Below are 27,392 nucleotides of genomic sequence, written 5' to 3'. Positions count from 1 at the left end.
TTAACGCCCCAACTCTAACCACATGTGTTACCTATAGATCACTTGCTCAATCTATCACAACCCTTTCATGTGGACCCCCTTAGAGTTACAAGCCCTTAAAAGGGCCGGGAACTTTTTCTTTGGAGAGCTTGGTTCTTGAGATGCAACTCTGCTGACGCTGCTGGCTGAATAAAGTCTCTTCCTTTAACCTGGTGTCTGACAGGTTTTGTCTGCAGCTTGTCCTGCTACAGTTTTAAGCCATTAAGTTTGGGAATAATTTGTTACACAACAAAAGACAACTAATACAGACCTACTGGGAGGGGAGGAGCCACAGTATTTTGCAGTTCTTCCAATCAGGAGGTGAAGTCTACAGTCTAGCTCTCCACTCTAGAATTTGGATTTGGCGATGGGTCATTATAGAAAGATTATAGATGTAAGGCTTAAAAAGTGCTTGTGCTGGCAGGGCGCAGTGACTCATGCCTGTAATCCTAGCACTTTGGGAGGCCGAGGTGGGCAGATCACCTGAGGTCAGAAGTTTGAGACCAGCCTGCCCAACAAGGTGAAACCCCATCTCTACTAAAAATACAAAAATTAGCCAGGCGTGGTGGCAGGTGCCTGTAATCCCAGCTACTCGGAAGGCTGAGGCAGGAGAATCGCTTGAACCCGGGAGGGGGAGGTTGCAGTGAGCGGAGATTGTGCCACTGCACTCCAGCTTGGGTGACAGAGCAAGACTCCATCTCAAAAAAAAAAAAAAAAAAAGTGCTTGTGCAATTGAGTCTTGCCCTCTCTTGCTCCTGGGAACTCTGCAATTATCACCATGTAATTTAGCTAGGCTTGTCCGCTGGAAACATGTGGTCCCATCATCCCAGCTAACAGCCAGCATCAAGCAGACGAGAGTGAGACCATCCCAAACTTTCCAGCCCAAGCTGAACTGGCCCAGAAAACCTAATCCACAGGATCATGAGAATTAATCAATGTTGTTTAAAGCTATCAAAGTTTTAGGGTAATTTGTTACACAGCATAAGCTAATTGATACAGCATATTTACTTTGTGTGCACCTCCCGCCTCAACCTCCCCAACTTTGTGTACACCTCCCGCCTCGACCTCCCCACCCTAACCAGGAAACTATTGACGTGTTACAAGAACACTACAGGATGTGTTCAAAGCCTGGTTACCTCCTAACTTTACCTGGTCTCAGGCAAGTTAATTTACCTCTTTCAGCCTCAGTTTTCCTCATCCTCAAATTGGAGATAACAGTAGGTAATAGCACCTAGCTCTCTTTTTTTTTTTTTTTTTTTTTTTTTTTGAGATGAAGTCTCGCTCTGTCGCTCAGGCTGGAGTGCAGTGGCACAATCTCGGCTCACTGCAACCTCTGCCTCCTGGGTTCAAGCAATTCTCCTGCCTCAGCCTCCTGAGTAGCTGGGATTACAGGCACACGCACGAAGCCTGGCTAATTTTTGTATTTTTAGTAGAGACGGGGTTTCACCATGCTGGCCAGGCTGGTCTTAAACTCCTGACCTCAAGTCACTTGAGGTCACTTGAGGTCAGGAGTTTGAGACCAGCCTGGCCTGCATGGTGAAACCCCGTCTCTACTAAAAATACAAAAATCTACCCGCCTCGGCCTCCCAAAGTGTTACAGGTGTGAGCCACCATGCCTGGCTGTACCTAGCTCTTAAAGTTCATGTGACAATTGAGATGAACTACATAATGTGCTTAGCACACAGTGCTCAAATAAATCATTAATGAAGGCAACAAGAAAAAAGTCAAAATGAGTAGATCTCCTGGGTAAGGCCTGAGTTGGTCCTTCAATAGGACAGTCTTTTCAAAGAAAGGCTAAGTGTATCAGTCAAGTAAACATTTACTGTTTGCCACATTCCGGGTCCTTTACCTGAAACTGTGACCTAAAAGCAGGAATAATTCATGGCACTGAGCTATTTTGAAACAGAACCAAGCTTGCTTATTGCACAAGTAACTAAAGTAGGACATCAAAATATTTTTCTTGTTTTTATTTTTTTGAGACAGTCTTGCTCTGATACCCAGGTTGGAGTGCAGTGGCATGATTACAGCTCACTACAGCCTCACCCTCCCAGGCTCAGGAGATCCTTCCACTTCAGCCTCCCAAATAGCTGGGACCACAGGCATGAGCCACAATGCTGGGCTAATATTTTTTATTATTTTTGTAAAGATGGTGTCTCCCTATGTTGCCCAGGCTAGCCTCAAACTCCTGGGCTCAAGTGATCCTCCCACCTTGGCCTCCCAAAAGTGCTCAGATTACAGGCATGAGGCATTGCACGTGGCCCAAAAAATATTTCTGAATGGAACTTGAAAAAACGGATATTTTGGTCTATACTTCACCAGCCCCACTGAGCACTCCAGAGCCAGATGTGAAGGGAAGAGGGTAGCCAGGGTATCCCATAACTCTCTTTCTGTATCCTGTCTTTTCCCCACCAGAGAGTAGGAAAACACCCTATCCTGAAAACAAGATTATTTCACCTCTAAACAGTGACTTTTAATTATTTTGATCTCAACCCACAATATGAAAAACACGTCATATTGTGTCTGAATACAAACTCAAAACTGAAACAAAAGTTTCATCAATTGAGACTTGAAATGTGTGATACATTGTTTTTTTTTTTTTTGTATTCTATTTTTTTTTTAATATTGATCACAATTCTCTATAAACGGATTTTAAAACCTATTGACAGGCCACAACCAGCTGTTTGAAAAAACGTACTCTGAAATATCACATGGGGGAGGAAACGCAGAGATCATCTAGTCCAATCCCTTCACTTCACAGGGGGTAAACTGAGTTCAGATCAAGTCACTTGCCCAAGGCCACGCAGCTAGTAAGTGGCTGTGGTTGGATTTGACCGTAATAACCATCGGCTACTGAATGCCCATCATGTGTCAGCCATTTGCTGAGTTCTTTTTTCTTTCTTTTTGAGACGGAGTCTTGCTCTGTCGCCAGGCTGGAGTGCCGTGGCGCGATCTCGGCTCACTGCAACCTCTGCCTCCCGGGTTCAAGCGATTCTCCTGCTTCAGCCTCCCGAGTAGCTGGGACTACAGGCTCGCGCCACCACGCCTAGCTAATTTTTGTATTTTTAGTAGAGACGGGGTTTCACCATGTTGGCTAGGATGATCTCGATCGTGATCCGCCCGCCTCGGCCTCCCAAAGTGCTGGGATTACAGGCGTGAGCCACCGCGCCCGGCCTGCAGAGTTCTTTAATTGCATTATTTCATTTAATACTCACTGTGATCCTATGAAACAGATACTATTCTTTCCACCTTACAGACGGGGAAACGGAGTCTCAGAATAGGGGAAATGACTTAAGGTGTCATAATGGCCAGTAGCAGACCCAGGAGTAGTCTCTAGGTCTGGCCGTGCACAAAGCCCCGTGCTCTCAAGCTGTAACCCCGCTATCAAGAAAGTGGTTATGCAAGTGGGCCTGTGAGCTCTCAAAGTCTAAGCCGTGCGCATGTGAGACAGCGATAAGCTCGCGTTCTCCAGTTTCCAGGGCCTTATCATTCCTCACACTTTCCTTCATCAGCTCGCAAAGAAACGTGGCGATCAAGGAAGACAGCACAGGCTCCAGCCTCGTGGGGGGAGGAGAATTCGAACCTCAGCCTGTGAGTTTACTCAGCACACCCGTTTAATCTCTTGGTCCTTCAGTTTCCACACCTGGGAAGCTGGGACAGCAGCAGCATCCAGCGCCAGGACTGGTGTCAACACGAACTCTGGCACCTGGGAGGCGCGCGTCCTACGTCAGTTCCGCTCGACCCCACCCCCGCCTTCTCCCCACGCGCATGCGCTGCGCAGCGGCGCCTTTTACGACGCGGCAGGCGCGGCGCGCTTAGCTGCCGGGGCTGAGCGGCGCGGAGCTGGTCTGAGCCGAGCCGAGCCGAGCGAGCGCGGCGGTGGGGCCGAGAGGACGCACAGGTGGCGGTGTCGCCATGTCTCACGGTCACAGTCACGGCGGGGGCGGCTGCCGCTGCGCCGCCGAACGGGAGGAGCCGCCCGAGCAGCGCGGCCTGGCCTATGGCCTGTACCTGCGCATCGACCTGGAGCGGCTGCAGTGCCTTAACGAGAGCCGCGAGGGCAGCGGCCGCGGCGTCTTCAAGCCGTGGGAGGAACGGACCGACCGCTCCAAGGTGGGCCGCCTGGGGCTTGGGGCGGGCGGGGCAGGGTGCGCGTGGGGCCTCGGGCCGTCGGTCTACTCATTTCTGATGTTAAAAATAACGACAGCCTGGTTGCCAAGCGCTTTTCCGTGCCTGTCTCCTGCCAGTTCTTTGGGAGGCGAGCAGCGTTGAGTCTCCCCATTTTGCATATAGGGAAACTGAGGCCGAGAGGGAACGGGGACAGTTTTGTCAAGCTACACAGCCTAACGCTCTATTCCAGGGCTGTGTGGGTTAGAGAGGATGGTCGTGAGGGCCGTTGGACCATTGGTGCTAATGGCTGCCTCATCATATTACCTGGTGAAGACGAGCCTAGGGAGATGAAAGGTGTTTCCCATATAGAGCAAAGGTTCTTTACATTGTGGGGTCGCAGGCCCCTTTGCTATCTGTTTGAAAGCAATGGACCTTCTCCTCAGAAAAATGCACATAAACACCTGCCTTTCAGTTCACACTTCAGAAGGCTCTTCGACCCTGGAAATTCATTCATGGGCTTTTTGTTAAGAACCTTACAGTTGGATGGCCTGTGGCTGTTAGGACACTGGATAAGACTGGTTAGCTTCAAGTTAATAAGTCTTGGAAAACCAAGGGAGAGTGACTCTTCCCATTGCACCCCAGTTGTAGAACAGGGTGGGAGATGCCTGAAATTGTAGGCTCTCAGCAAATATTTGTTGCTTTCTCCTCCCCCCTCCCCATCCCCTCCAGTTTGTTGAAAGTGATGCAGATGAAGAGCTTCTGTTTAATATTCCGTAAGTATCTCCTTGGTGCCTACCTCAGGCTAAATAGGCTGTACCCAGTTGCCTCAGATGGATTCATTCACTGGTGTCAAGAGCACACATTTGCTTCTAGAAATGGGATAAATTACTTTGGTGGGTTTGAGGAGGAAAGCATCATAGCTTTCTTGGTGCAGACTGGAAACAGATGTATTTGTAGAACAATAACTGAGAAATTGAGGTAAATTTCTTAGAATTGTAGAATGCTAGAGGTAGACAGGATCTTAGAAATTATCTCATACAAGTTGACAGATGGGTAAACTGAAGCCCATACAGGGGAAGGGTCTTGCCCAGGGTCACACAAGTAAACAGGTATTCAAATCCAGGTTGACAACCTTCTCTTTTGCATTCTGGCAGATTTACGGGCAATGTCAAGCTCAAAGGCATCATTATAATGGGAGAGGATGATGACTCACACCCCTCTGAGATGAGACTGTAAGTGGCAAAGGCTTAGGCCTTCAAGGAGCTCCTAATTCTCTTTTTCTGGTAACATTTTATTCCAGAATAGTATCATTTTTCTTCTTACCGGGTTTAATATTTCCCCTTTTAAAATATTTTGGTCCTGTTCTCATTCTGCATTGGAATACATATATTTCTTCCTGAATTAATGACTTTTTTAGATTAAGCATCTTTAGGCCCAACAGCTTGTCTCATATTTCAAAGTGCTTACTATGACATGATTCATTCAGAGAGCATTGTGTAAATGTCACTTGTTGATGACTCTGCAGTTTTAATAACTAGCTGCAGATCTCATATGATCTTTATGGATTCCATTCTTGGGGTTAGCTTCAACATTTTTCCTTGCTGTTTCATACAGTAATGATCTTACGTGTTTTGTTGACGTGGAATTACTCCACCTGAGTTTGTGTGTCATTTAGTTAGCAAAGTTGTGTATACCTCTTGCAACACTGAATCTTTTGCCACCAGAGCTAGTACCCTTTTTGACAACTTACCTTATTCCAGAACAGCCTTCCTAAAAGAAAGGGAAAACTGCTTTCTGAGTGCTGGGGAAACATATAAGAAGAACTTTACATTTAAAAAATTCAGGCCGGGTGCAGTAGCTTATCTCACAAAACCAATCAAAGATGATATATAGGCTGGGCACGGTGGCTTACGCTTGTAATCCCAGCACTTTGGGAGGCTGAGGCGGGCAGATCACCTGAGGTTCGAGACTAGCCTGGCCAACCTGGTAAAACCCCATCTCTACTAAAAATACAAAAATTAGCTGGGCCTGGTGGTGCATGCATGTAATCCCAGCTACTGGGGGGCGGTGAGGCAGAAGAATTGCTTGAACCTGGGAGGCGGAGGTTGCAGCGAGCTGAGATCTCACCACTGCACTCCAGCCTGGATGACAGAATGAGACCCCATCTCAAAAGTAATAATAAAAACAAATAAATAAAAAATTCAAATCCTAAAGGCCGAGCATGGTGGTTCACACCTGTAATCCCAGCACTTTGGGAGGCCGAGACTGATGGATCACGAGGTCAGGAGTTCAAGACCAGCCTGACCAAGATGCTGAAACCCCGTCTCTACTAAAAATACAAAAATTAGCTGGGCGTGGTGGCACACGCCTGTAATCCCAGCTACTTGGGAGGCTGAGGCAGGAGAATCGCTTGAACCCAGATGGCAGAGGTTGCAGTGAGCCAAGATCGTGCCACTGCACTCCAGTCTGGGTGACAGAGCAAGACTCCATCGCAAAAAAAAAGAAAAAAAAAATTCAAATCCCAGCACTTTGGGAGGCCGAGGTGGGCAGATCACTTGAGGCCAGGAGTTCAAGATCAGCCTGGTCAACATGGCGAAACCCTGTCTCTACTAAAAATACAAAAATTAGCTGGGTGCGGTGGCACAGGCCTGTAATCCTAGCTACTGGAGAGGCTGAAGCATGAGAATCACTTGAACCGGGGAGGTGCAGGTTGCAGTGAGCCAAGATTGCACCACTGCATTCCAGCCTGGGCAACAGAGTGAGACTCTGTCTCAAAAAAAAAAATTCATCTGAAAAATTGATTAAAGAACTTCCAGAGATTTAAGATATATTATAGTTGAGTAATTAGAAACATGAATTTGAAAGCAAATCCATGTATTTAGTCATTTTAAGGAAATAATACCTTTGATGCTTTTGGAGACTCATTTACTGGGAAGATGATGGACTGAACTGAGAATATTAGGCATCCATGCTGCATTGTGGTTTAGAGTGTGGGGTCTGGAGTAAACTGGGTTCAAATAATGGCTGTACAACTTGCTAGCTTCATGACTTTGAGACCTTATCTTCTCTATGCCTGGATTTTCTGTATCTAACATGGGAATGGTAACAGTGCATACATACCTCATAAGACTGTGGAGAGGCTTAAATGAGATAAAACATGTAAAGAGCTTAGATTAGGTCTGGAGCACAGTGTCCAATTTTGGGTAAACAGATAAGAATACATAGCCCTTAGTTCTAAGCACACAACATATATTATACTTTATCAAATGTAAGATGTCATTGATTGTAAAATGTACCATTATATTATATACAATTAATACAGAAAAAATGCTGTCTAACTATGACATGCCATTGACACATCCAGAAAAATTAGATTGAGAGTATTATTAAATCAGGGAAGTTTGAACACAGATAAGGTGTTACGTGTTACTAAAGAATTACCATTCAGCCAGGTGCAGTGGCTCACACCTATAATCCCAGCACTTTGGGAAGCCGAGACAGGCAGATCACCTGAGGTCAGGAGTTCAAGACCAGCCTGGCCAACATGGTGAAACCCTGTCTCTACTAAAAACACAAGAATTAGCCAGTCATGGTGGCAGGCGCCTGTAATCCCAGCTATTCGAGAGGCTGAGGCAGGAGAATCACTTGAACCCGGGAGGCGGAGGTTGCAGTGAGCCAAGATCATACCACTGCACTCCAGCATGTGCGACAGCGCAAGACTCTGTCTCAAAAGAAGAAAAAAAAAGAATTACCACTGGGCTGGGCACAGTGGCTCATGCCTCAATCCCAGCACTTTGGGGAGGCCGAGGCCAAAGGATCACTTGAGCCTAGGAATTAAAGGTTATGGTGAATTAAGATCATAAGATCATATACTGGACCCCAGCCTGGGCAACAGAGCAAGGCTTTAAAAAAAATTATTTATTTATATATTTTGAGATAGGGCCTCACTTTGTCACCTAGGCTGGAGTGCAGTGGTGTGATCATAGCTCACTGCAGCCTCGACCTCCTCAGCTCAAGCAGTCCTCCCACCGCAGCCTCCCAAGCAGCTGGGAATACAGACGTGTGCCACCACGCCCAGCTAATTTATGTATTTTTTTTGCAGAGATGGGGTTTTGCTATGTTGCCCAGGCTGGTCTTGAACTCCTGGGATCAAGCAGTCTGCCCACCTCAGCCTCCCAGTGTGCTGAAATTACAGGAGTGAGCCACTGCACCCAGCCAAAAAAAAAGAATTGCTGTTAATTTTGTTATCTGTTGATATTGTCAATTATTGTAAAATGGTATTACATATATGTATTTTATTTTATTTTATTTTTTGAGACAGAGTCTCACTCTGTCGCCCAGGCTGGAGTGCAGTGGTGCGATCTCAGCTCACTGCAAGCTCCGCCTCCTGGGTTCACGCCATTCTGCCATCTCAGCCTCCTGAGTAGCTGGGACTACAGGCGCCCGCCACCATGCCTGGCTAATTTTTTGTATTTTTTAGTAGAGATAGGGTTTCACTGTGTTAGCAAGGATGGTCTTGATCTCCTGACCTCGTAATCCGCCCACCTCAGCCTCCCGAAGTGCTGGGATTACAGGCACATGTGTGTATATATACGTATATACGCATGTGTATATATACGTGTGTGTTTGTGTGTGTGTGTGTGTGTGTATATATATATATTTTAAGACGGTGTTCTGCTCTGTTGCCTAGGCTTGAGTGCAGGGCTCAATCTTGGCTCACTGCAACCTCCGCCTCTTGGGGTCAAGTGATTCTCTTGCTTCAGCCTCCTGAGTAGCTGGGATTACAGGCACACATCACCAGGCCTGGCTAATTTTTTTTTATTTTTAGTAGAGACAGGGTTTTGCCATGTTGACCAGGCAGCTCTTGAATTCCTGACCTCAAGTGATCCGCCTGCCTCCGCCTCCCAGAGTGCTGGGATTACAGGCATAAGCCACTGCGCGTGGCCCATACTGGAATATTTATAGGTGAAATGGTGTGTCTGGGATTGCTTTAAAATATTGAGCTGAAACAAAATCGGGCTGATAGGCAAAATCAACAAAATGTTGATCATTGAAGATGAGTGAAGAGTATGTGGAGACTCATTATGTAATCTCTTTTTTTGTGTAAGTTTGAACTTTTCCATAGTAAAGTTTTTTCAATATATGCATTACTTAGAATCGATTCAATTTCATCTCCATACCAACTGTGTGGAATATGTACTATTATTATTCCCATTTTACAGATGAGGAAACAGAGGTTAAATCAGGTGCCCAAATTTACTTAGCTGTTAAGTGACAGAGCCAGGCTTGAATCCTAGAAAGTCTAGCTCTAGATTTTAACTACAGCGCTATACTGCTGCTCATTATGCTGCTCATAAATGTTTACTATTATTATTATTCTGTGGTGCATCATTCTTAGAAACACTTTGAAGTAAACATTTGCTCTCTTTTTTTTTTTTTTTTTGAGATGGAGTCTCGCTCTGTCGCCCAGGCTGGAGTCCCGTGGCACGATCTCGGCTCACTCCAAGTTCCGCCTCCCAGGTTCACGCCATTCTCCTGCCTCAGCCTCCCGAGTAGCTGGGACTACAGGCGCCCGCCACCACGCCCGGCTAATTTTTTGTATTTTTAGTAGAGATGGGGTTTCACCATGTAAGCCAGGATGGTCTCAATCTCCTGACCTCGTGATCCGCCCGCCTCGGCCTCCCAAAGTGCTAGGATTACAGGCGTGAGCCACCGCGCCCAGCGGCTTTCTTAAATTACATGCATTTTGCCCCAGCTAATATTGAGGCCTCTTCTGTGTGGGTGTGTTAATAAAACACCCTGGAATTGGTGGGGACATGTGGCTTAGTCTTTGGAAATTTGTGGGTTATAGAGACAGCTGCTTTTTAGATTACTCTTTGAAAAACATTTTCTTTAGCAGTTTACTTTTTATTTATTCTGAGACAGAGTCTCTCTGTCACCCAGGCTGGAGTACAGTGGCGTGATCTTGGCTCATTGCACCCTCTCTAGCAGTTTGGATGTGAGATTGCAGTCTTTTGTGCTCTTTCAAAATGGAAATCCCCATGTTATAAATGTTTTAAGAACTGTAAGGTGACTGAGTGTATGATGTAGTTTTTGGACACAAAAAAATGCTTGAGCATTGGGTTACCTGATCTTTTATCTCTTAACTGTGTGTAGTATGTTTCTGCCAAAGTATGTATTTTTCCCATGGGTAAGCTGTTTTATTTAATGACATCCTCAGTTTGGTCTGAATGTGCTGAGTTGTTTATTTTCTCCATGCATTTGCTGCATGTGACCTAGTTTGAGCCGTCTCTTTGTGTATTGCTTCTCATGTGATATTAACCCACTCAAAGATGCCATGGGGTTATGTTGCAGATCTCAGCTCTTTTTTTGTTGGATTAAAGATATTTGTAGGCTGGACACGGTGGCCCATGCCTGTAATTCCAGCACTTTGAGAGACCGACGTAGGCGGGTCACCTGAGGTTGGGAGTTAGAGACCAGCATTGCCAACATGGTGAAACCCTGTCTTTACTAAAAGTACCAAAATTAGCCGGGCATGGTGGCGTACGCCTGTAGTCCCAGCTACTCAGGAGGCTGAGGCATGAGAGTCACTTGAACCTGGGAGGTGAAGGTTGCAGTGAGCTGAGATTGCACCATTGCACTCCAGCCTGGGTGACACAGTGAGACTCTGTCTCAAAAAAAAAAAAAAGGATATTTGGAGATACTTGTATAAAATGTCATTTCTAAAATTTGACCCCCAAATTCAGTCGCCTGTTGATAGAATCAAAGGCGACTGAGCAGTCAGTAGAAAATTTTGAAAACCTGAAACATGTGATAATGCACATTTCTTGACTTTTCTTTCCTTTCCTTTCTCAGGTACAAGAATATTCCACAGATGTCCTTTGATGATACAGAAAGGGAGCCAGATCAGACCTTTAGTCTGAACCGGGATCTTACGGGAGAATTAGAGTATGCTACAAAGTAAGCACTGGGCCTGTCTTCCATTCTCTATGGCTTCTTATAGGGCTTGCCATTTATTTTTGGCCAGTCTCCTGCTCTCTTAGCATTGGAAATGAGTTAAAACAGTGGAGGAGACTTGATCTTTGGCTTGGTCAATTTTTGGCAGAGATTCAGTGCAAGCCACAGACTTGTTAACTTGCAAGCAATTGGCAGATCTGAATGAACTCCTAGGGTGGTTTAGGAAAGATGTGTCTCCCGTTAGTTTAGGTTAACACTAAATGTGCTTTAGAATCCCTGCTGGGTTATGCAGCATTTCTCATTCCTGTTCTTTGAGGGCAGGAGCAGTGTTTATCCCTACTGCCTTGGACAGGATCTGGCAGGTGCTCAGTAAATGGTCATTGAATTAATTGCCTGTCCAAAGGAGAAGGAAGAACTCAGGAGCTCTGACTTTGCCTGGCTTTTACAAGCTGGAGCTGAATTGTTGTTTTACATGGTGGTGAGATACTCAGTGAACTATAATTCATACCTTCTTTCCCTATTCCTGTCATCCTCTAGAATTTCTCGTTTTTCAAATGTCTATCATCTCTCAATTCATATTTCAAAAAACTTTGGAGCAGATACGACAAAGGTCTTTTATATTGGCCTGAGAGGAGAGTGGACTGAGGTAAGATGGGGTTGGAAAGGTTTTCCCCTCATGTCTACATGTCTGTACACTGTGGTGATGGGAGCTTCCAGGGAAGGGAAAAGAGCAAGTGTCACAATTACTCCCAGTTTATTATTTTTCTTGGTTTTTATCAGTATAAACTTTTCGTCTCATTTGAGAAACTACAGGTATTTTTAAGGGGGTTGAAACTGTTATTTTTATATATATAATATATATAATATATAATATATATAATATATATAATATATATAATATATAATATATATTATATATAATATATATAATATATAATATATATAATATATATAATATATAATATATATAATATATATAATATATATATTATATAATATATATAATATATATATTATATAATATATATAATATATAATATATATAATATATTATATATATAATATATAATATATATAATATATAATATATATAATATAATATATAATATATAATATATAATATATATAATATATTATATATAAATATTATATATATAATATATATAATATATATATATAATATATTATATATATATTATTATGTATTATATATATATCTCAGCTCACTGTGACCTCCGCCTCCCAGGTTCAAGTGATTCTCCTGCCTCAGTGCCCCGAGTAGCTGGGATTACAGGTGCCCACTCCCACGCCCGGCTAATTTTTTTGTATTTTTAGTAGAGACGGGGTTTTGCCATGTTGGCCAGGCTGGTCTCGAACTCCTGACCTCAGGTGATCTGCCCATCTCAGCCTCCCAAAGTGTTGGGATTACAGGTGTGAGCCACCTTGCCCAGCCTGAAATTGTCATTTATATTAATTCACAGTTTTTTACTTTCAAATGCTTTCATTGAGTATTTTTGATAATCTTTTCTATTCATGAACCAGGGATAAGATAATACCATAGACAAGTTCCTGTTCTTATGGTACCCCCATTATAGTAGGGAGAATGAATCTTCAAAGTTACAGGGTGAATCAATGATAATGATCTTTGCAGCTTTCTGGAGTTAAAAAGTATCAAAATTGGGAGATATTAGATGATGACTTCTAAGTATTAAAATAAGGAGATATTAAATGATGACTCCTAGAAATGAACCTGAATAAGGACTACTGCAATGTGTGTGGTGTGGGAAAGGACAGTTCTTTTAATGGCTGGCTGACCCAGCCTCAATTTTCTTGCAGCTTCGCCGACACGAGGTGACCATCTGCAATTATGAAGCATCTGCCAACCCAGCAGACCATAGGGTCCATCAGGTTACCCCACAGACACACTTTATTTCCTAAGGGCTGGCCGAGGCTCCCATAGAGGCGCTGTCTCAGTGAAGATGTACGACTACCTGTTGGGAAGGACAAAGGGATGAGGCTCCAGAGAGAGTTGGCTGCCACAGCCTCTGCCAAGCTTTGTCTTTGGGGCTTGCTGCAGAAACCTGGCCTACGGAAGATACGACACCACTGGGAGGGTTGTGTAGGTGCCAGAGGACCATCGTGGTTCTCTAGGGCGCTGCGGAAATTGGGTCTCGGGCTGGGTGGCATCTGGCAGTCATGGATAACGCTTGCTTTTCCAGTTAATGTGGCCATGTGATTCCAAGTGTCATGTTGCTTTGTGGCAGGATTGTTGTGTGACTTGTTTTTTTTTGTTTTTTTTTTTAAAGGAAACTATGTGTGGGCTATAGGAAACTTTCTGACGCCTCAGGATTATGTTAGTAGTAGCCATCAGGAGGGTCTCCAACTAAAACACTTGTTCCTGCTTGCTCCTTTCCCCCTCATTGTTCAGCATTCTTGTCAAGTTGCCCAGCTTGGAGTTGTCTGTCACGCACATGTGTCCTGTGGTTATAGCTAGAAGGACAGGAGTCTCCTGCTGACACGTGATAGCTTAAGCTTGGGGAGAAGGTCTTTTCTGCTGCCTAGCTAAGCAGTCTGGGGAGAGCATGGGGATCATTTCTGTTTGTGTGGGTAATCTGGTCGGTAAGATTGAGACTTAGTTAAGATTACCCTTGGAACTTCCTTAATGTTTATTAGCTTCTAACTAGTGTTGTAAGTCCAATGCCAGAATTTGGAGATTTGAGTTCTTCTTTTCATGGCTTTTATTCACTGTGACTAATAAGCTTCCTAATAAATCCTTGCCAGACTTAATGTTTGTATTTTCTTTTGAGTTCTTGATAGCCACTGATGCAACTTTCATTTCATGGGGAACTGTACTGAACTTTGAAATTTTTTGTTGTTTTGGACTAGGTAGATTATAGGAAGTGCCACAATTAAATCAAGACTGGAGCTGGGCATGGTGGCTCACGCCTGTAATCCCAGCACTTTGGGAGGCCGAGGCGGGCGGATCACGAGGTCAGGAGATCGAGACCACGGTGAAACCCCGTCTCTAATAAAATATAAAAAATTAGCTGGGTGCGGTGGCGGGCGCCTGTAGTCCCAGCTACTCAGGAGGCTGAGGCAGGAGAATGGCGTGAACCCGGGAAGCGGAGCTTGCAGTGAGCTGAGATCACGCCACTGCACTCCAGCCTGGGCAACAGAGTGAGACTCTGTCTCAAAAAAAAAAATAAATAAATACTGGATCAGTTTCTCCAGGAATGGTCAAGCTTAATTTTGTACAGTAGGCCAAAAACACTCCTACACCCATATATAGTAAAGAAGAAGGTGGGGTTGAAAACCTGTATTTCACAAAAATTAACTGGGCATGGTGGCGTGCACCTGTAGTCCCAGCCACTTGGGAGGCTGAGGTGGGAGGATCACTGGAGCCCAGGAGGCCGAGGCCACAGTAAGCCATGATTGCGCCACTGCACCCCAGCCTGAGGCAACAGAGTGAGACCTTGTCTCAAAACAACAACAACAACAAAAAACCCTATATTTCATTTTGCACAAAAGGAAGTAATTTGTAGAATGACATTTACAAAAATAAGGGAGAACAGATTCTGGAGCTCATCAGAAGAAATGAAGGTGAGGAAAGTAATTGAGCAGCTCATGTGGTCTCCAGGTAGACCAAAGACTTTGGACTTAAATTTTGAAAGTCAGTTTAGCAATTGAAGAGAATGTAAGTATCTAAAAAGGGGATTTGATATGGTTAGTATTCTCTCCCTCGCAGAAAACAGGAACAGGTGATAAAGGGAATTAGTGTTGAATCTGATCCTTTTGGGAGAATTCCTCTGAGGGATTGGCCCATGCTGTTGTTTGGAGGATATAGCCACTGTTTCTCCAGCCTGTCCTAGGAAAGGTCTGCTACCACCAAACCTTGTTGGCCCTCAAAATTTCTAAAATGCAGCCTGAAATAAACCAGAATGCAAATGCTGTTCTTGAAAAGCATGAAGGGTCCTATTCACTCAGCCATAGCCTCTTTATTTCAGTTGGATCATTTTTTGGACTTAAGGGCTATGTTTGAATTTGGAGTAGTGGGGAAAATAAACTTAAAAATCTTAGAGCAGACTAGCCCTTCACTAATTCCACTAATTAAAGTATTAATCACAGCTACTGGGACTGAGCCTCTGAATTTGAAGCTTCACTCTGAAGAATTTAAGTGTCATGGTGTCTCAGGTGATTGAGGTTGCAGGAGGAACTGTTCATTCTTCCATAAGTGGGGACATTACCCTCCATCTTCTTTTGACATTCAGTCCTGGGTCCTTGGCTTGTGGTGGTCCCCTAGGCCCAAAGGCTTCCTGCCGTGAGTGAATCCTGGTACTGTAAGCTCCCTGACCTGTTGAGTACTTAGGACCAAATTGCCTCTGGGCCTGGGGGAAAGTGCTTTGTTGAGCTTCCAACTTTGTACTGTTTTCTTTCTTTCTTTCTTTCTTTTTTTTTTTTTGAGATGGAGTCTCGCTCTGTCGCCCAGGCTGAAGTGCAGTGGCGCAATCTCGGCTCACTGCAAGCTCCGCCTCCCAGGTTCACGCCATTCTCCTGCCTCAGTCTTCCGAGTAGCTGGGACTACAGGCGCCCGCCACCTCGCCCGGCTAATTTTTTGTATTTTTAGTAGAGACGGGGTTTCACCGTGTTAGCCAGGATGGTCTCGATCTCCTGACCTCGTGATCCGCCCACCTCGGCCTCCCAAAGTGCTAGGATTACAGGCGTGAGCCACCGCGCCCGGCTGTACTGTTTTCTTTCTGTTCAAAGAAAACACTAGTATAGGCTAAGCTGGGAGAGTGAGTCCTAAGCGGCTGAGGGGCAAGTGTGACTCATTTCCTATTTGCAGATCCCCACACATTCTCAGGGACATGCTCCTTCAACTCAGTTTGCCTCCCTTCTGGCTTTTCTGTGGTCCCTGATACCTATTTCCACTTCAGCTTGATGGCAGCGTTTTGTGCACTGTCTGCATGACATTGCTTGTGAAGGGCAGCGCTAACACCGCCAGTGCCTGTCCAGCTCTCCTGATACGGCCTTTGTATTTTTCCTAGGTCCTTTTTTGCATGATTAACACCTCACGCTGTGATTTTACGGTATAAAGCATGTTCACACAACCTCATTTAAGCCTACCAACAAAGCTGTGAAGGAGGCAGGGTGGTTATTAACCATTTTATATCCCAGGAAGGAGATCCAAAGAGGCAGAATTTCAATGGAATCCCGAGGTTGCTGTTTACATGCCTTCCTTGAGCCTCAGTTTCTCCATCTTTAAGGCTAGAGAACTAGATGATCTGTAAGGTCTCTTCGGTTCAGAGTGTGTCATTCCATTCATGATCCTGGAATAGGGCATGAAAGCCAGTGGCAGACACCCGAGGCCTTAAGAGGTGTGTCCCATGAGGATGGGAAGGTGGTAAAGTTTATGCAAACAATAGTGTGAGGGATGCCTCTCCTTCCGGTCAGCCCTCCTCCAGGAGGCGCATGGGTGGTGGTAGCAAGTGGGAGTCTTGGGTGCCCTGTCTCGAATCTACAAGGTGGGAGCGGGTAAGAACCCAGCTACTGCGCGGCTGAATGACAGGGAGTAGCCCCGCCGCTTCCAACATGGCAGCTTCTATCCAGCGAAGCCGGGTCCCCGCTTCCGGGTTCCGTACTGTCGGCCAGGCTACTTCCGGCAGCGCGATGGCTGGGTTCCCGGGACTTAAACGGAAGTTCCGGCGGGGGCGGCCGAGGGGGAAGAGTGTGTGTCTGCGGGAGAAAGAGGAGAATCGCCCAAGCGGCCTCGGAAGTCCCAGGGAGTGGAGGTACCCAGCCGGCGGCTGCGGAGGATGGGCGTGTAGGGGGAGGTCGGCCTGGGGAGGGTCCCGGAGAGCAGGGAGGGGGAACCGCGATGGGGGGAATGGGGGTGGGGAGTGAGGTGCGAAGGCGCTGTCCAGTCTTGGAGACTTCGGGAGTGGAGCGGGGCTAGGCAAGGGGTTGTCTGGGTATAATGAGACAGACTTTTAGGGGTCGGAAGTAGAAGAGCCCGTTGTGGGGCGGGGGCTTCCCCAGAGTCAAAGGTACAAAGCTCCATTGTGGGCAGGTGGGAGTCCTGGGTCAGGGTGGAAAATGCCACTGGGTAGGGTGACCCTTGGTCAGAACAGAAGTTCCCATTGTGGGGAGTGGGAGATCCTGGGTCAGGATGGAAGTTCTCAAGGTGTAGAGAGAGAGACAGGTCAGGGGGAAGGCACCCCTCCGAGGAGGGAGCCTGGGCGGGAGGTGCAAGTCCCCACGGTGAAGAAGGAAGGGAATCGCAGCTCAGGGCAGGAGGTGCATTCCCCATGGGAAGAGGAACCCCGGGTCACAGGTGAACGATCCCATTGTGGGGAGCTGCCCTCAGGGGTCAGAGATGGAAGGTGAGGCCAGTTGGGAGGGGTGGGCAGGCACTTGGAGGCAGGTAGTGGAAGCTTCCGGCGAGTTTGGAGAACGCCGAGGATGGGGAGGGGCCAGCCAGCCTGACATTCTTTTGTGTTTGGGAGTCCCAGAGCGTGGTCAAGCCGGGGCTCGTTTGCAGTCAGTGGCAGCAGCAGCAGCAGGTAGCTCCGTTTAGGGGGGTGTGGAGTTCTTACGCTTTCTGGGGACATGGGCAGCCCCCTGGGGGTCTGGGAATGGATGGGCCAGAAACTGCTGTGAAGGCTGGATGGGGGCTGGGTGGGGGGAGGTTGAGATGGGGGTTGGAGGCGGCACTGAGTAGGGGATGGAAGCTCCTTTCCCTGGCATTTTTCTCTCCATTTCCCATAGGGCCGGGAGTTGGGGAGGCAGGGACCCAGGGATGATTGGAGAGGAGGGGGAAGGCACTCACCCCGGGGAGTTAGAGGGGGAATGAAGCAGGCGTGCAGCCGCCTCCCCTTTGCCCCCTGCCCTACAGTCCCTATGCCCTGCCTCTGCCTGTCTCCAGCAAGCTCAGGTCCTGTGGTTGGGCCAGAACCAGAGACACACGTTCTGGGCCACTAGGGAGGCTGTCTCTGCCTTTCAGCCCTGGAACTGAGGCAGACTTCCTTCTGCTGTGCCCTGGAACTTCTTGCTTGACTATTCTTTGTGCCCAGGACAGAACCTGGGTGCTGTGTGGGGCTGATGGCCTGGTTGCCTCTTGGGCCAGGAGTGTGTCCTGTGCCTGGTTTTGCTCTTGACCGCCACCCCGATGTGTGCAGGCCCCCGCCGTGGAGCCGTGTGGTGTATGTGTGGTAACACCATGTCTGTGCCCCTGCTCACCGATGCTGCCACCGTGTCTGGAGCTGAGCGGGAAACGGCTGCGGTAAGGGTCCCCTTTCACCCATGGCCAGACACTGTGGGAGCAGCTGGAGGACTGGCTGGAGGGGGTGTGGGAGAATGGAGGTGGCAGTGATGAGCAGGGAGTATCCTGAGGCCAGCAGGCTCGGGGTAGTCACTTGTTTGGCTGCTACCTACCTGGGTTACCCCAGGTCCTTGGGGGTGGGGGAGGGGTGGGCAGAAGTTGGAGGACCTAGGGGGAGCCTTCCTGTCTCCCCATTTCCCATCTTTTTCCAGGTTATTTTTTTACATGGACTTGGAGACACAGGGTAAGTGACTGAGGAGGGGTGCTCCTTAAGGAGGGGGCCTGGCCCAGCAGTGGACTGGAGAGGCCTTCTCTTCCTACCACATCGGAGCCTTTTCTCCCGTCCCTCCTACAGGCACAGCTGGGCTGACGCCCTCTCCACCATCCGGCTCCCTCACGTCAAGTACATCTGTCCCCATGCGTGAGTGTCACCCCAGCAAGGGAGGGGCTGAGGCTGGGGATCATCTGGGGGTGGTCCTGTCATCCCAGGCCTGTTCTCTCCTGTCAGTTGCATCCTGGGGCTTGGGCTCAGGGCAGTCAGATTTGGCATTTTCAGCCTTAGCTCCTGTGGAGCCCCCAGGAGTGGGGTCCAGCACCAGTCCCCAGCCCTAGGGCCTCCTAGACCTGAGCTCTCCTAGAACCCACACCTCCCTTTGCCCCTTCCCCAAGTACTCACCAACTACCTGGGACCCCGTCACACCAAGCGCTGGGCTCTGCTTCTCCATTGCTGGCGCTTTGCCCCAACCACAGCCTCCAGCCCCACGTGGCAGGTTGCCTGGCAACACCTTAAACACAGGCCCTGCCAGCTGGGAGGGGCCTCCAGGGGCGGCGCGGCCCCACTCCAGGCTCTGGGCTCTGGCCTCCTCATTCCTCCTGAGCATGATGGGCCCTCTGGCTCTCTTTCCCCAGGCCTAGGATCCCTGTGACCCTCAACATGAAGATGGTGATGCCCTCCTGGTGAGTTTGGGAGTGGGGGTGGGCAGGGGGACGAGGACACTTGGGCTGAGGGAGCCACAGGGGGCTGGCTGGCTGGGGTTTTCTATAGCTGCCAGTGCCTCTACTCCCCAGGTTTGACCTGATGGGGCTGAGTCCAGATGCCCCAGAGGACGAGGCTGGCATCAAGAAGGCAGCAGAGAACAGTAAGACCCCAGCCCCTCCTCCGCATCCTCCTTCCCCTGCCCCCCAGGAAAGCACTGGGTGGTTCCTCAGCCTGGCTTCCTTATTGGGCCCCTTGGCAGCTTCCCCCTACCCACTCACGCCCCCTCCCCCCAGTCAAGGCCTTGATTGAGCATGAAATGAAGAACGGGATCCCTGCCAATCGAATCGTCCTGGGAGGCTTTTCACAGGTGAGGGGAGAAGGGTGTGGGGGTTAGGGGGTGGGGTGGCCGGTGACTGAGCTGTGCCCTCATGACCCCTCTCTCTCCTCCCTCCAGGGCGGGGCCCTGTCCCTCTACACGGCCCTCACCTGCCCCCACCCTCTGGCTGGCATCGTGGCGTTGAGCTGCTGGCTGCCTCTGCACCGGGCCTTCCCCCAGGTGAATGTCCCCACTGACCCCCCCGCCCTTTGTGTCTGTATCCTCATGGCTTGGGGACTGCTGCAGCACTAGCTTTGCCCTGAGTCCTGTCCGGCCCCCAGGCAGCTAATGGCAGTGCCAAGGACCTGGCCATCCTCCAGTGCCATGGGGAGCTGGACCCCATGGTACCCGTACGGTTTGGGGCCCTGACGGCTGAAAAGCTCCGGTCTGTTGTCACACCTGCCAGGGTCCAGTTCAAGACATACCCGGGTGTCATGCACAGCTCCTGTCCTCAGGTCAGTGGGGGGACCATTTCCCACTCCCACTTCTCTGCCTCCAGCCAGGAGCCTCTCGTGATCCCCTCTTAATTCCCTCAGGAGATGGCAGCTGTGAAGGAATTTCTTGAGAAGCTGCTGCCTCCTGTCTAACTAGTCGCTGGCCCCAGTGCAGTACCCCAGCTCATGGGGGACTCAGCAAGCAAGCGTGGCACCATCTTGGATCTGAGCCGGTCGAGCCCCTGTCCCCACCCTTCCTGACCTGTCCTTTTCCCACAGGCCTCTGGGGGCAGGTGGCAAGGCCTGGCCGGGCCTTCCTTCCTGGCCTCAGCCACCTGGCTCTGTCTGCAGCAGGGGCAGGCTGCTTTCTTATCCCATTTCCCTGGAGGCGGGCCCCCCTGGCAGCAGTATTGGAGGGGCTACAGGCAGCTGGAGAAAGGGGCCCAGCCGCTGACCCACTCACTCAGGACCTCACTCACTAGCCCCGCTTTGGGCCCCCTCCTGTGACCTCAGGGTTTGGCCCATGGGGCCCTCCCAGGCCCCTGCCCCAACTGATTCTGCCCAGATAATCGTGTGTCTCCTGCCTCCACTCAGCTGCTTCTCAGTCATGAATGTGGCCATGGCCCCGGGGTCCCCTTGCTGCTGTGGGCTCCCTGTCCCTGGGCAGGAGTGCTGGTGAGGAGGTGGAGCCTTTTGAGGGGGGCCTTCCCTCAGCTGTTTCCCCACACTGGGGGGCTGGGCCCTGCCTCCCCATTACCCTCCTTCCCTGCAGGCCTGGAGCCTGTAGGGCTGGACTGAGGTTCAGGTCTCCCCCAGCTGTCTCCCCACCTTGTCCCCACTCTAGAGCAGGGAGGCAGCGGGGGAGGAGTTGTGTCTCGTCTTTTGTCTCCATGTGGTTTTTGGGTGTTTTTCTTGTTGTGTCCTGGATTCCGATAAAATTAAAGAAATTGCTTCCTCAACGCTCAGGCCTGGCTGATTCTATTCCAGGGGTGAATAGTGACCATCTGTGAGAACCTGCCCCAGTGTAAGAAAACTTGTTTTTATTTTTAAATACTTTGGAAAGCTCTTTCAGAGCAGTATAAATGAGTGCCTGGGAGGAGGAGGTTTTGTTCCAGAGCCTTGCCCCCTCACTCACTCTTGGTGGTCCTGATGAACTCTTGGACCCTGTGGAAGATAAGAGTTAGAGACCTCGGCCTGCTGGTCAGTGGAGCCCTTGGCCTCATGCCTGGTGGGCTGAGTGGGCCCAGCTGGGGTTTGAGGTAGGGGAGGCCTTGGCTTGGCCCCAGCAGCTCCAGGGCCCTGGGTTCCTGCCAGAGGCTGGAGAGCAGGCAGCTGCTGTTTTTCCTGGTCCTTGGTAGGGGAGGGTCCTCAGGCTTGCGTGCCAAAGCCTGAAGGATTCTGCTTCTGCCAGCGCCAGAGATCCTCACCTGCAACACGGCGAGGTGTGTGCTCAGGGCCCACGGTGGAATGCAGAGCCTCCCCCACCCCACAGCCCACCCTGGGTGGGCATGCCCAGATCTGATTTAGCCCCTCCCTGGCCCCTAACTGCAGGGGTCAGGCCAGCACTCACACATCCTGTCCAGCCCTAAGGCTGCTGTCCACCCCAGCTCCTCATGAGCCAGGCTGGGGTTGGCGTAACAGGCTGCCACATCACCTTCCCGCCGTGCCACCACCTTGTACGGGATCTGCAAGACAGGAGGTAGTTGGAGCTTAGCTGAGCCGGCCCTGGCCCAGCTGCTGGCCAGGTCTTTAAGAAGCGGAAGTGCAGAGCAGTGGCTCGCCCGCAGGCACTGGGTGCTAGGCAGGCTGAGGAGACTGGGCAGTGCCAGGTGCCCTCTAGAGAGGTGAGTGGGAAGGGCCAAAGCTGCTCTGTTGCTGAGAGCTGGGTGGGGTGAGGTGGGTGGGGCGGGGGGGAGCCTACCTTCTTCCCAGAGGCCTTCTCCATAGCTTGGACCATCTGCAGCACTGAATAGCCTGTGCCCGTGCCCAGGTTGTAGATCTGCCCCGCGGAGAACAGGGTTTATGGAAGGGGCTGGACAGACCACCCCTCTGGGCCTCTCTGCCTGGATCTGGTCCCTCCCCTCCCTCACTTCTCCCTTCTCTTCCTACCCGGCAGCCACACTGTTCTTTCAGCTTCCTTAAGGCTGCAATATGGCCCTTGGCCAGATCCACGACATGGATGTAATCCCGGACACCTACAGAGAAGGGAGTGTGTTGGATGGGGAGTCTGTTCCCCCTGACTCTCCTTCCTTGCTCCCACTCCTAGGTCCCCCTGGTCCTAGGCTCACCTGTGCCATCCTCTGTGTCATAGTCATTGCCAAAGACATTCAGGGCCTCCCGTCGCCCGATCGCCACCTGGAGGTGGAGATCAGGTCAGTTCGTCCCAGATCCCAGGCACCAGCTATAACCCCAGGGCCACTCCTCTGTCTCTTCCCTTTTGCCTTACCTGGGAGACATAAGGCATGAGGTTGTTGGGTATGCCCTGGGGATCCTCGCCGATGCAGCCAGAGGCATGGGCACCTGTGGGGTTGAAATAGCGCAGCAGCACTGCGTTCCAAGTCTGTGGGATGTGGGTCAGGTGGTGAGGCCAGAGGCACAGGCAGCGTGTCCCAGCTGAACCCAGAGCCCTCCCCCATGCCTGTTCTGTTTTTTTGAGATGGAGTCTCACTATGGCCCAGGCTGGAGTGTAGTGGCCTGATGTGGCTCACTGCAACCTCTGCCTTCCAGGTTCAAGCAATTCTTGTGCCTCAGCCTCCCGAATAGCTGGGACCACAGGCACACACCACCATGCCCGGCTAATGTTTGTATTTTTAGTAGAGATGGGAGTTTTACCATGTTGTCCAGGCTGGTCTGGAACTCCTGACCTCAAGTGATCTGCCCACCTGGGCCTCCCAAAGTGCTGAGATTACAGATATGAGCCACTGCTCCCGGCCAGTTGTCTATTATCTTTAGAAACAAGCAGGGGATGGGGCCCTCCACTGCAACTGCCTGAGCCTTAGCTTCCTCCTTAGTGGGGGTGTTCGGAATCCCACCCTTGGGCTCAGGGTGGGCCCTGAGGAGTCCATTGATCAGCGGAGCCAGGGCACTGTCAAGGGGGCCCTCACCTTGTCTGCCTGGCACAGGTCCCGGATCATTTCCTCGATGAAGAACTTGGACTTGCCATAAGGGTTGGTACAACCACCCGTGGGGTGGGCCTCGTCCAGGGGCAGGTACTGGGGGTTCCCGTACACAGTGGCTGAGCTGCTGAACACCAGGTTCTTCACCCCGTGGGCCTTCATGATCTGGCCGTAGAGAGGGCATCAGTGGCCTCTGCCTCACACATTACTCCCACCGTTACTCCTCCACAGGAGAATGGGGCTGAGGTGATAAGCACTCTCATTTACAGATGGGGAAACTGAGACTGGGAGGTAAAGACATGAGGCCAGGATGATACAGCTTGGGCTCTGTGTTTGGCACTGCCTGCCAGGCTGGGGCCCAGCTGGGCACCCTCCTAGTGTCTGTGCCCTGCCCCATGCCTCTCACCTCCAGAAGCTGGATGGTCCCGGTCAGGTTAACTCTGTAATAATCCAGAGGCTTCTGCACCGACTCGCCCACGGCCTTGAGCCCCGCAAAGTGGATGACTGCCATAAAGCTGTGCTGCGGGGGCGACATGGCCAGAGGTTGCTCTACTGGTCTTAGTCCTTGGCAATGCCCCTGGCCTGCCTGCCTGCACCCACCTTTTTTTTTTTTTTTTTTGACAGTCTCGCTCTGTTGTCCAAGCTGGAGTGCAGTGGTGCCATCTCAGCTCACTGCAATCTCCACCTCCCAGGCTCAAGCCATCCTCCCATGCCAGCCTCCCAAGTAGCTGGGACCACAGGTATGGGCTACCATGCCCAGCTAATTTTTGTATTCTTCTGTAGAGATGGGGTTTCACCGTGTTGAGCAGGCTGGTCTTGAACACCTGGGCTCAAGTGATCTCCTCACCTCGGCCTTCCAAAGTGCTGGGATTACAGGCGTGAGCCACCACGCCCAGCCTGCACCCACCTTTTTGAAGAGACGCTGTAGGGCTCCCTGGTCCAAAATGTCCATCTCCTCAAACTCCACAGAGCGGCCTGTCAGCTCCTGGACCCGCCGCAGGCTCTCAGGCAGGGAGCCCCCTCCTGGTAGGGTACATGTAGGTCACATCATCACGACATGGGGTGCTGTGTTCCCAGGGACTAGCCAGACACACTTTCCCCGCCCGGTGGTGGAGGTGGAACCCAGGGTTTTGCTTCTGCCATCCCCTCAAGTAGCCCCAGCCCCACTGCCCCGCTCACCACGGAAGGCATTATGGAAGTTGTCGATGACCACAGGCAAGTAGCCGGCCTCCAGCAGCTCCAGCACCGTGTGGCTGCCAATGTAGCCAGCCCCACCTGTTACCAGCACCTTCTCTGCCATGGCACCTGGCCCAGGACACAGAGTCTCAGAGGTGGCTGAGGCTGCCTGCTTAGAGCTTCCTTCCCACTGGAATCCTGCCCCCTAAGCTCACTTTGGAAGGAGGCGGCAGTGTGCCCTAGGTACCAGGCTGGTTCAGAAGTCAGCCCTGGGGCAAGTCTGGATACCATCACTTTCTGGCCTTAGGCTTTGGAAATTAATTAGCCTCTTGGCCTCAGTTTCTATCTCTGTAAAACGGAGCTAATAATTGTATAAACTTCATGAGGCAGCGTGAGGGTTCAGTGAGGTGATCTTAAGGGCCTGCCACAGCAGAGCTGGGGAGACTGACACACAGGCACCTTATTTTCTAGTTCCACTTGCCTTGGAGTTGGAAAAGATGGAATCTGAGGATCCACACTTCTTTCTCCAAGGTGACTGAGGACTGGAGAGTCCTGGACAGAAGGAAAATGGCAGCACGATTAGGGCTCCAGGGTCCCAGGAAGGGGTTCTGTCTGCTCAGACCCAGGCCTGTCCAATGCCTCCGCCTTCGCTAGGTGTAAACTGGCTCCTGGGCGCAGTGACTAATACCTCCTGCTCTAGGTGGCCCCCACCCCCTTTCCCTCAAGGGTCAGCTGGGAGGAAGCAGGAAATAGATCACATGGCCTCAAGGGTGAGGTCCTTCGCCAGGCAGGCTGAGGCCAGCTCAGGGGCAACCACACCGTGGTTGGTCCTGGAGGGGGCCCCACCCCAACCCCCGCTCAGCCTCTGCCCATGCCAGGGCCAGCCCGGTCACTCCTGGCTCGGAGTTAGGAATCCCGCCCAACTTAGGCCACTCTGGGTGGGCTGTGTACACGTGGACTTGGCCAGGTGCGCACCTCCACCCTGAACAAACTCTGCGGGTAGAACGGGGAGGAAGCCCCAGACACTGAGGCCTTTCATTCCCAGCGACCGGGCCCGCTGCCGCCTTCCTCCACGCTGCCTCTATACCCTTCTGGGCTCACGCAGCTCCAACCCACTTGACCAAGAGCCCTCTGCGTGCCAGGCTCTGTACCAGGCACTTTTGCATGATTTTCCTGAATTCCCCCAGCATCTCGGTGAGACAGGTATTATCACTGGCACTTTACAGATACAGATACTAGGGCCAGAGAGGTGAAACAATTGCCCTTCGGTCCCACAGCTGGCGACAGCGGGCTGGAATCTGGATCTCCAGGCTCGCAGCCCGGCCCCCTCCCCAGGCGGCTCGCCCTTCCCCCACCGCTCCCCGCTGGACTCTGCCCGCCGCGCCGAAGCCGCCCCCGCCCCCGCCCCGCGCCTGGCGCGGACCCCGAAAGTGGTCGCAGAGAGGCCCTGGGAAAAGCAGGAAAGCTGGTCTGAGGCCGGCTGCGCCCCCGACCAGCGGAGTGACCTTGCTCAGCCGTCGCCCACTCGGTTTTCCCAGTCTGTCTGCTGGAGGGAAGGGGAGCTAGGCCGTGGGCACTCGAGGGCGGCTGGGTCTCAGGCTGGGCTTTGGGCTGTAGCGCGGAGCGGGGCCGAGCTAGGAGTCCCCAGGCCGGGAATGAATGAACCCCGGCCGCCCCAGCCCGGGCAGCGGGGAACTGGGAGAAAGGGGGCGGGCCTGCCCTGGAGGGACGCTGCCAGGAACACGACCCGCCCCTCGGAAACTCCCTCGCTCCCCGCGGACTCCCCGGCCCCTCGCGAGCCCACCCGGCCCTTCATTCCGTCTCCCGAACCTGCTCGGGTTCCCGCGCCCCACGCTTGCTCCAGAGGCACCGCCTCCTGCGCCCGAGCGGCGGGCCCTTTAAGTGCTGACGGCCCACCCCGACCCCGACCCCACCCCTCCACGCCCCCAAGGAAACGTGTCACTCGGGTTACGGCCACTACGGGGACGGCGGGAGGACAAAAGGCCTCCGCGCTGTGACGAAGACTGCGCGGCGCTCGCCCGCGTAAGGCGGAAGTGGGCGGTGCCACCCCGCGAGAGGCGCCGCCGGCGCCAGGTCCCAGGAGCCGGTGGGTATTTGCCGGTGCCTCGGGTCCCCGCGCCAACTCGTCCCAACCCCTGGAAGAGGTCCCAACCCCTGCCGCGCTTCCGAGGGGGCAGGGGGCAGAGAGTAGGGGGCCCACGCCTCCGCCCCACTCTGACCCGCAGGTTTTCAGACTTGCTGGTGTCTGCCAAACCATGAATTCAAAATCTTGAACTACCCGATCCCACGGGACTAAGGCAGGAGGGGGTCGCAGGGGGCCTAGTGCTGGAAGTCCAGTTTGCAAATAAACCAAGGAGCTGGAGGAAGCTATCAGGCCACACTAGCAGTTCCAGCGCTCTTGGCTCTCAGCCCTCACCGCGGCCCCCACCTGCCGGGAAGGGTCGGTCTGCACTCTGCCTGCCACGACGGCAGGTTAGAAAATGATTGTTTGTTTACAATGAAAAGTAGTAGAGCTAGAGAATAATATGCACAAAATACCACATCCTGTGTGATGAAACCAGAGCAAAGGAGGCCTAAATGCAGGAGCGCACAGGTGTCCCCGCAGCCGGGAATCAGCGCCTGCCCGCAGAGCCCGGGGAACCGACAGGTGAGCGCTCCCGGGCCTGGGAGCGCCAGGGAGAGGCCGGGCCACCGAGGCCCGAAGCAGCAAGTGTGCCCTCAGGGGAGCTTGTGCAATAGCCCCAGTCACAGAGGCAAAGCTCAAAAACAACCCCGTCGGTGTTCTGGCCAGCAACTGCCGCAAGCAGCCTCCTGAGTAAGCCCAAAACCACTGATTTCCAGTCACTATGGATTTGCGGCTCAGGTGGGGAAACAGGGAGGAAATCCAAAG

At 51.2% G+C, this 27,392-nt stretch overlaps 3 protein-coding genes across 8 annotated transcripts; 2 read left to right on the top strand and 1 right to left on the bottom strand.

Moving 5' to 3' along the window:
* The first annotated feature begins 3,749 nt into the window (after positions 1-3,749).
* On the top strand, positions 3,750-13,869 carry PITHD1 (PITH domain containing 1). Its single transcript, XM_054500673.2, has 6 exons — positions 3,750-4,128; positions 4,855-4,898; positions 5,280-5,357; positions 10,981-11,085; positions 11,620-11,728; positions 12,919-13,869. Exons 1-6 carry the CDS (start codon positions 3,931-3,933, stop codon positions 13,018-13,020), a joined length of 636 nt encoding a protein of 211 aa, XP_054356648.1. The 5' UTR covers positions 3,750-3,930; the 3' UTR covers positions 13,021-13,869.
* A 1,930-nt stretch (positions 13,870-15,799) lies between these two features.
* On the top strand, positions 15,800-21,148 carry LYPLA2 (lysophospholipase 2). 2 transcript variants are annotated; one of them, XM_063658623.1, is made up of 10 exons: positions 15,800-17,642; positions 18,258-18,361; positions 18,613-18,644; positions 18,756-18,821; positions 19,310-19,357; positions 19,469-19,539; positions 19,673-19,746; positions 19,834-19,935; positions 20,037-20,210; positions 20,292-21,148. In XM_063658623.1, exons 1-10 carry the CDS (start codon positions 17,456-17,458, stop codon positions 20,340-20,342), a joined length of 909 nt encoding a protein of 302 aa, XP_063514693.1. In that variant the 5' UTR covers positions 15,800-17,455; the 3' UTR covers positions 20,343-21,148. The 2 variants fall into 2 exon arrangements, with proteins under 2 accessions (XP_063514693.1, XP_054356635.1); XM_054500660.2 differs by having other exon boundaries at positions 15,817-16,871.
* Positions 21,149-21,207: 59 nt separating this feature from the next.
* Positions 21,208-26,521, bottom strand: GALE (UDP-galactose-4-epimerase). Of its 5 annotated transcripts, none has more exons than XM_054500574.1 (12): positions 26,312-26,521; positions 24,963-25,033; positions 24,485-24,610; positions 24,213-24,328; positions 23,712-23,825; positions 23,294-23,470; positions 22,636-22,749; positions 22,478-22,544; positions 22,299-22,384; positions 22,111-22,188; positions 21,760-21,874; positions 21,208-21,616 (listed from the first exon to the last, which is right to left on the bottom strand). In XM_054500574.1, the coding sequence occupies exons 3-12, from the start codon at positions 24,603-24,605 to the stop codon at positions 21,558-21,560; spliced, it is 1,047 nt and encodes a 348-aa protein (XP_054356549.1). In that variant the 5' UTR covers positions 24,606-24,610; positions 24,963-25,033; positions 26,312-26,521; the 3' UTR covers positions 21,208-21,557. The 5 variants fall into 5 exon arrangements, with proteins under 5 accessions (XP_054356549.1, XP_054356568.1, XP_054356577.1 ...); XM_054500593.2 differs by having other exon boundaries at positions 25,987-26,350; XM_054500602.1 differs by lacking the exon at positions 22,111-22,188.
* Between the last annotated feature and the right edge of the window lie 871 nt (positions 26,522-27,392).

The sequence above is a fragment of the Pongo pygmaeus genome, chromosome 1 (assembly GCF_028885625.2).
Source record: "Pongo pygmaeus isolate AG05252 chromosome 1, NHGRI_mPonPyg2-v2.0_pri, whole genome shotgun sequence".
Taxonomy (NCBI): Eukaryota; Metazoa; Chordata; class Mammalia; order Primates; family Hominidae; genus Pongo; species Pongo pygmaeus.
The sequence above is the reverse complement of the archived record's forward strand: the minus strand, read 5'-3'. Positions and strand labels throughout refer to the sequence as shown.